Here is an 8508-nt window from a genome sequence, read left to right on the forward strand (position 1 = left end):
CTTCTATCCTGACTGTTGACGTGTTTATCTGCAGAGACAAATATCAAAGCTCTATGTATTTGCATTGCCCCTAGTCCATGTCACATGGCGGTTAGGACATCTTCTGTCCAGGAAAAGAACTTCCAACAATCTCCTTCCTAGAACACCACAACTAGATGGATTTTTCAAGAGGGAGAACCTCCTGTGACTTGTCATAGATGTGGAATGTGCTCAAACTGGTGATTAGTGAAAACAGGTCTGAAGGTCAGGGCTAGAAGTTGACACAGTGTTTACCCACTAATCAGAGGAGGGTTCACCACAGTAAGAAAAGAGCAAAAGAGAAGGGAGTTTCAGACAGGGGAGAACAGATACGGGCTCTGGTCTTTAGTCAAAGATCCGGGAAAAGCAAAGTCCTGAGGATAAGGCTGACATGAACCATGGGCAGTAAGTGCCAAGGGTATCCCAAAGAGGACACTTCCCAATAAAGAATTACCTTTTCCTGAATGAAAATTACATTTGTTGCAATGCTGAAGTCATTAAAAATTTCAGTTGTATTCTTTTTTTTAATTAATTTATTTTTTATTAATGTTATGATAGATTACAACCTTGTGAGATTTCAGTTGTACATTATTGTTAGTCATGCTGTGGGTACACCACTTCCCCCTTTGTGCCCTCCCCCCACGCCCCCTTTTCCCTGGTAACCACCGATCAGATCTCCTTGTCAATATATTACCTTCCACCTATGAGTGGAGTCATATAGAGTTCGTCTTTCTCTGACTGGCTTATTTCACTTAACATAATACCCTCGAGGTCCATCCACGTTGCTGCGAATGGGCCAATTTTGTCTTTTTTTATGGCTGAGTAGTATTCCATTGTGTATATATACCATATCTTCTTTATCCAATCATCAGTTTCTGGGCATGTTTCAGTTGTATTCTTGACCTCTCCCAGTATCCTTTCATTCAGGGAAAAATGTTGTTTGCTCAGCCCAAGGAAGCTGGTTTTTCATTTAGCCACGATATCAGTAGTCACTTGGCCAGCCTCTCCATTGGTGGAAACACGATCCCCACAGCGGACCCTGCTGTTAAGGAGAAGGCTTTCTGTGCCCTGGATAACTTGAATGCGAGTGTTGAAAAACAGGGCCCGATTAAGATGTACATCAATGAAGTGTGTCGGGAGACTGTGTCACATTGCTGCAACTCATTTCTGCAGCAGGCCGGATTAAATTTGTTAATAAGCATGACAGTTATTAATAACATGCTTGCCAAGTCCGTTTCAGACTTGAAGTTTCCTTTGATATCAGAGGGAAGTGGATGTGCTGAGGTTCAGGTTTTGAAACCGTTGGTGGGTTTGTCTGAAAAGGCAGTCTTGGCGGGGGAATTGCTGGGTGCCCAAATGCTGCTCTCGTTCACATCCCTCTTTATCAGGAACGGGAACAGACAGGTTCTTCCGGACACCCTGGCCTCTTAGATGGCCATGTCGAACAGAACGGGACTGAATCCACCCAAAACCTGTTGGGCGAACACACCCTTGTGTTCTCAGTCGAGGCATCTGCAGTGGGTGCTACTGAAGGTCCAGCCCTCGCCAATCACCACATCATGGGGTGAAAGTTACACTTGCTAACAGGAGGACCACACTCTTATCGGCCAGGCAGGCAGGGTTCCCACGGAGCTCTGAGTAACCTCTTGGTTTTGCAGTCTGCAGGCAATGCACATAGTAAATTAGTCCCTTGCAGCCTCCTTCCTGTGGTAAAGGGATCATTTCAGCTGCCCGCTGTCGATAAAGAACATCACATTATAGCGTCACGAGGGACACCTTGCCTGTGGGGGTCTCCGTGTGTAAGCTGGACTGTTTGGTGGAGACCAGACAGGTATCGGAGCTTGTGCTGAAAATGCAGTTTGTAGCTGCTTAGGTTGACTTCTTTTCCATTTACTCTTTTCTTCTGCGTGAGCTGATGGATAGTGAACCTGTTCATCAAAAAGTACACGCCCCTTCTACGTGCTCTACTGACGTAACCTCATCCACCCAAGCCTACATTTGTATGTATCATCAATAAAGTTGTGTGCTTTGATTGCCGAAAAGGAGCCATGGTACTTGTCCTTGAGTTTAAGGTCTGCGTGGAGAGAACGACAATAATACATGATCAGCGCTAACCGAGGCTTTTGCTCCCCGACAGATGCATGCTTAACAGTGTTCACAGGAGGCAGGAGGAGAGGTGGGCTGCAGTGGTGCTCACGATAAGCCTCCAGAAGGGGCTGGAGGCGGGAGTGGGGGGCGTGGAGGGGAATGTGGTGGAATTAAGATGGAATGTTGGGAGGACTAAGAGAGACAACACCTGTGAAGTGGGCAGCACAGTGCCCAGCTCCTGGTGCAGAGAAATCCCTCGATGAAGGCGTCTTTCCTTGGCTGCTGGCCTAGAGACGCAGGTCAGCATCCTTGGGGTTTGGTCCCCTCCTTGGGGACCACTCAGCAACCCATCCCTGTGCATTCAATGCACAGTTACAGCAATAACGGTTGCCACTTGCTGAGTGCCTGCTGTGTGTAGTTCTCTCTCTCTTGTGAAGCAGCTGTTAAACCTACTTCCAGGCCCTCTCCCTTCCTTGGGATCCAAACCCAAATTCCTGGCAGAGAGAGAAGGGCTGGCCCCTGCTTCCTCTGGGGGAACCCCCTTCTGCCCAGTCCCCGGTACGTTTGGTGGGATCCAGGAAGGGGACAGAGGAGCCCTCCGTGGACTCTCTGTGGAGGTGGTGGGGCAGATGCTGAGGGTGCTTGGCGTGGCCGTGATCCGTTGGGAGACGTCTCCATCCCCTCTGTCCAAGATGCTGACACCCTTTGGAGGAAAGGGAGAACCGCCCTGCACACTGAACCACTCCATGGATCTGGGCAGCTCCTTCTGCTGCTCGCTCCCCAGCATTTCGGGACCCTTCCCAGCAAGCCTTAGCCCCTGCCTCACCAGACCAGGTTCCCTGCATGATTTTGATTTGTCAGGCAAGGGTCCTCTTCCCCAAAACCCTGGCCACCACAGTCGACGAGAAGCTCTCTGGGCAGTGCAGCTTCTGGGCCCGGTGCCTGCTCCTGGTCTCCCTGGAATGCCACCCTGGGCATCAGCGCCCTCTGAGTGTTCTGCCTTCTGATTGCTCTCCTCCATACAGAGCGTAATTTTTGTTTTATTTTTTTCTCCCTTTCCCGGAGTTTGGGTTGCAGATGGGTTACAACTGTCCTGCTTGTGCCCATCCGCCCCCCTCTTTGGGCTGACAGAGGGCATAAGTGCCTGTTAGGTCCCAGGACCAACTCTGGGGAATACTCCTACCTGGAACGGGGACACTGCCTCGTCCTAGGCCCTGGTGCCTTAGATGGCCAGGAGGTGACTTGTGGTTGCTGCGACAGCCCGCTGGGGCTTGGCATCCTCTGCTGGCTCTGGGGCCCTGTCTTGTTTCCTAAGAGTTGCTAATATGACCACCCCTTCTTGCCAAGCCAGCCTCAAACTCTGCTTCCTCATCAGGACCTTATGTGCCACTCTCAGCAGTTTCGACCACAATCCCCTCACTTTGAGGTGCCACCCTCGGACAGGCACAGCCCCTCACCAAGTGACTCCATGCTGTGCCACTGTAGCACCTCTTGTCTATGGGCTGGACAGCTGTGGTGAGGACTGGCTCTTGCCTGCTTTCTAGTGACCACTGGTTGGTCTGCGATGAAGATGGGTGCTGCACCACAGTGCAGAACAGTCCTACAGAGGATTGGCCAATCCCTTGTCTGCTACACATGCTGCATGTGTCACCTCACACTCTGTCCCTTCCCTCCTGTTTTTGCTCGTGGCCTTCTGTTTGCTCTGAAACGTTATTTTCCCTAATTGTCTCTCATTTTTGTGTGTGGCTTGGGATGTCCTTCCCCAGTCCCCGATTACAAAGAGTCTCCTATATGGTTTCCTGCTTCCTTCATTCCTTTCCACTTAAGGGGTTGTCTCACGGATCGACTTGGAATTGGCCTTTGTGATAGGTGGGAGCTGTGATCCAACTTTCCTTCTTTCCCCAGGTAGATAACCAATTAACCCAGCACTGTTTATCACTCCATGCTCCTGCTACAGTGTGGCACATTCATGCACCCAGCTGACCATCCCCTCTGTGGCTTCCTGGTGTTAAGTCCCTCCTGAAGCAAACCCTTTTCCCCTAGGAACCTCTAACTGACTCGGGGACCCTCTACTCCACAGGTGGTCCGTGACAGGTGGTGTGCGTGTTGGAAGAGAGGGGTGTGTTGGTGCCTGTGGGTGGCCTCTGCCCCAGGCACCTTCTCAGGACACATTCTGGCCCACAGGGAACTTAGGAACCTGCACTCTGCTATCTTAGCACCGTGGGAAACTGGGGACTGCTTTCTTCCCTCACCAAAATTACCTTATTTGTATGAGAGAAAAGCAAGTTTGCTATGTATAGACTTGCTGCACAGTCCATAGGGTAACCTTTAGCCACAGCTGAAATATGGCTATTGTCACATGTTGAACTCTTGGCTTGCAATGGTTTCGCTCAATCCTTCCCTTGATTTTTTTGGGGGGTAGTTTATTTGATCTCTCAGGAATTTTAAGTTCTCTGCTTCTGTCAATGTTTTCCTAATGGACTTTTATATTTTCATTTATAAGGATGGTCTTTTACATCCAAGTTTATGAGAAAGCATTTGCCTATATTTCCTTCTAATACAAACGCAGTTTTCTTTTTAGAGTTAGCCTCTTTGTTAACCTACTAGTAGTGTGTGTGTATGTTTGTGTATATTTGGTTTGGGGTAGACTTGTACACTAATTTTCTCTAAATGTATAATTAATTATACCAATGTCATTTACTGCTGAATCCATTTTTTAAGTTTTGATTGCAATTGCACTAAGTTTGTAGATCAACTGGCAAGGATTGGCATCTTTACAATTTTCCCATCTAGGCACATTTATTTAGATCCTCTTTGTCACTTAGTGAAGTTTTCTTTCTAATGATCTTTCACATTTCTTTTGGAGTTTATTCCTAGATATGTGTCTGTTTTTGTTGCTTTTGTGAATGGGTATGGTCCTTTCCTTCTCCTACAATGCTATGCTACTTCAACTCTGCTGTGCTTATCCCTTGTGCCAGCACACTGGACATATCTGTCTGCTGCTTTTTGAACAGCAGTAAAAAAGGGGGATGGTCAAGTGCCTCACCATCATTACTCCTGCAGAGGAGAGAAGGGGAAAAGGACAAGGCATTAGGCCCTATTGTTCTACGAATGCTCTTTTCCTAGAACTCTCCCTAGAGATCCTTTCATTTCTTTCATTTTACTGTTGTAGTTTCTTCCTCCCTTTCCACTGGCAGTGAAGTAGTTCAAACTGGTTCTTCTGGTTTATTCCATCCTGTTTCTTTAACCCTGGCAAGGTCTCCACTAAGTCTAGCCATCAGTATCCTATTGTTCTTTGTTCTTGGTTATCTGGATATGGGATGATTTTGAAGGAAGGAAAGGTAGTTTGATGGCTCAAGTTATTGCCACAAGTAAGCACTCCGAATAACCATGTCACAGAACTCCCCTCTGAGTAAATATTTGCATCTCACAAAAACCAATTGTCAATGTATCGATATAAATCCACAATTCTGTATTTTTCACTACCCAGGCTTTTAAATTGGGTAGTAGATGAATTTGGTGACTTTCTCAACTAGGGAGGACATGTAGAGGTAAGGGAAGTGATGGAGGATGTTCCCATCAGCCTTCTCTCTCAGCCTTTTCTACTCTGCCACTTGTGCTGCCCATGTCTGATCCCACACTTATCGCAGCTTGTGCCTGGGGAGGTGAGAAACTAACCTTAGTGTTTTGAGATTTTCTGAAATTGATCTCGTCATTTCTAATACCCACCACCTCTAAGGTTGTCATTTAGGGATTGATTTGAGCCAGGAGACGTGTGGTTGGCTGTTCTTCCTTCTCCCCTCTCTCCCTCCACAAAGTTCCTCTCTGATGGACACTTCCTTTAGGTTCTGAGTTCTCACTACCTATAGTTTGCAGCAAAGATCTACGGTCAGAGGCCGGCCTGGTGGCCGAGTGGTTAAGTTCGCATGCTCCGCTTTGGCGGCCCAGGGTTTCACTGGTTTGGATCCTGGGCACGGACATAGCGACATGGCACTGCTCATCAAGCCATGCTGAGGCAGCATCCCACATAGTGTAACCAGTAGGACCTATAACTAGAATATACAACTATGTACTGGGGGGCTTTGGGGAGAAGAAGAAGGTTGGCAAGAGATATTAGCTCAGGGCCAATCTTTAAAAAAAAAAATCTATGGTCAGAGTCTTCCAGGCCTGCTTCCTGATATGTAATGAGAGCTTTTGGATATTAGGAAAACTCTAAATTGATGGCTATGAATTTTAAAAATTAACTTTGAGAACTCTAAGTTTCTTGAACTAGATATAGGTAGTAGCTTGCTTCTCTTTGTGCGAGGTTATAATCCCAATTACTTAGTCTTAAAGGTGAATAGGCTATATGAAAACATTAGTTACAGGGGGAATGATTAAATTTTTTATAACATTATCCCTGTTACACGCTAAAGGTACTGCACCAGATCTGGGTTAAGAATGGGCAGAGACGCAGGGGCCAAGTGGACAGCTAGGACACTGCCCTCTATGTTTGCCTCAGTCCTCAGAGGGCCAGAACAAAGAGAGAGGTAGGTGTGGTTAGGAAGCTTATATCAGGCATCTCATATAATACAATATCCATAAGGCTGGGCAAAGAGAGGTCAACCAATTCTTTACATTTCATTTAAACTTCATTTTAAAAAATAGCACAGGCGGGAGGGCAAAAGGGGTGATTAGGGTCACATGTGAGGGGATGCACTATAACTAGTGTTCGGGTGGTGAACATGATGTGATGTATACAGAATTTGAAATATGATGCACATCCGAAAAAAATAAAAAGAAACAAAAAGAAAATTAGAAAAAAAAAAAGATAGCCCCCTTTCTTAGTTCTCCTGGAGCAGCGTGCTGTTGTTTTGCTGTCTAAGGGTATGTCTCCCCTGTTTGCAAACTGTGTGACCAATAAAGCTTTCCTAACTAAAAAAAAAAAATAAAAAAAAAATAATAATAATTAGCACAATAAAAAAAATCTATGCAAAAAAAATAAGTAACAACCTAGTGGTTCAAAATTCAAAAGATAACAAAGGGTATACATTGAAAATCTCCCTCTCACCTCTCTGTCTCCACTACTCAGTTTTCCCCATCAGAGGCAACGTTATTAGCTTCTTGTGCACCATTCTAGAGAGATTTGAGAGAGAGAGAGAGAGAGATTTTAAATATATATATAATGCATATTTATATATATTCACACATACATGATAGTTTGTCAATCCTTTGATATCACTGCATGAAAAATTTGCTTTTTAGTTTATAGCTGAGGAGTATTTTATTGCATAAATATGCCACAATTATTTAGTCAGTCCTCTATGTGTGGATATTTAAGAGGGTTTTTCCCCCATTTTTCCTTGATATTACAAATAATGATTCACTGCTTATATATATTTCTTTTTCTTCCCTTCTCTCTTTCCTCCTACCCAGTTTTGGTTGAATAGGTTATACTTCTTAGTGTGTATCTTTATAGTACTCAGTATACTTAGACCCCTATTGCCGGATTTGTCTGCTTTAGATGGCATCTTTTGACTCCAGCTACTAAGGATAAGAATATCAACATATTTACATTACCTCCCACCATCTTTCTCTTTCCTCTCCCAATTGTTGTTAATTATATCACTTCTACTCCATCTGGGTTTATTACCATTACATTTGCTCTGTAACCATAATCACTGCATTTGTTTGGGTCTTCGTCCTAAATTTACATAGATTTGACACTAATTGCTAGACTTTTGCTATAGTTTCTTTCTTCCCTGTGTTTCTGTCACTTTCGCCTTCATCTCTGTGATTAAATTTCTACTACATTTTCCCTGAGGCCTGACAGCTCATATTTCAGTTCATTCTTGTCTTGCCATCCCTTTCTTGAGCTTTGCTTAATTGCTTCATTAAACTTTCTAATTCATGGTGAAATATTTGGTGACATTTTTCATCTACTTTTTTTTCAGGTGATTTCTCTTTATCTGCCATGCATTTTTCAGGTCCCTTTTCTCATGTGTTACCTGTGTTTACCTCTTGTGCCAGTTCCACTTTGATTCTCCATCTTTGAGAAACATCAGGTTTTATTAAACCAGTTATTTGCAGAAGGTTCATCTAGGACAAGGACCAGGAGTGTCTTCCCTGATACCCCAAATTTTCCTTATGGCTCAAGTCATTAGAGAGAAGCAGCTGTGGAGTCGTTGAAAGCACAGTCTCTCCTCTTCCTTGCTGCTTGGGTGCAAACTCATCTCCAGTGCTATCTTGAGAACAGATTACTTCCTGCAAATGTGACTTGTCTCTGTGACTCCTTGTTTGGCCCAGTCTCTCTATGCTTCTCCTTATGGATCTCCCGCTCCACGGTGGCTCCTGCTATTAACTTGTGCATGCTTCTTGTCTTTAAGAAATACACAAATTTGTTAAGAGAGTGGATCTTACGTT

The 8508-nt window shown here is 45.0% G+C and overlaps 1 protein-coding gene across 1 annotated transcript; it reads left to right on the forward strand.

Annotated features, from left to right (window-relative positions):
- The first annotated feature begins 908 nt into the window (after positions 1–908).
- LOC100060576 (protein ARMCX6) lies at positions 909–2063 on the forward strand. The gene has a single exon (XM_001492798.5). The coding sequence runs from the start codon at positions 952–954 to the stop codon at positions 1447–1449; it is 498 nt and encodes a 165-aa protein (XP_001492848.2). The 5' UTR covers positions 909–951; the 3' UTR covers positions 1450–2063.
- Positions 2064–8508: the final 6445 nt, after the last annotated feature.

Source organism: Equus caballus, chromosome X, assembly GCF_041296265.1.
Source record: "Equus caballus isolate H_3958 breed thoroughbred chromosome X, TB-T2T, whole genome shotgun sequence".
Taxonomy (NCBI): Eukaryota; Metazoa; Chordata; class Mammalia; order Perissodactyla; family Equidae; genus Equus; species Equus caballus.

Bases quoted from the DNA above. Each gene is read 5' to 3' on its own strand.
- LOC100060576 (XM_001492798.5), top strand. From the start codon at position 952: ATGTTGTTTGCTCAGCCCAAGGAAGCTGGTTTTTCATTTAGCCACGAT.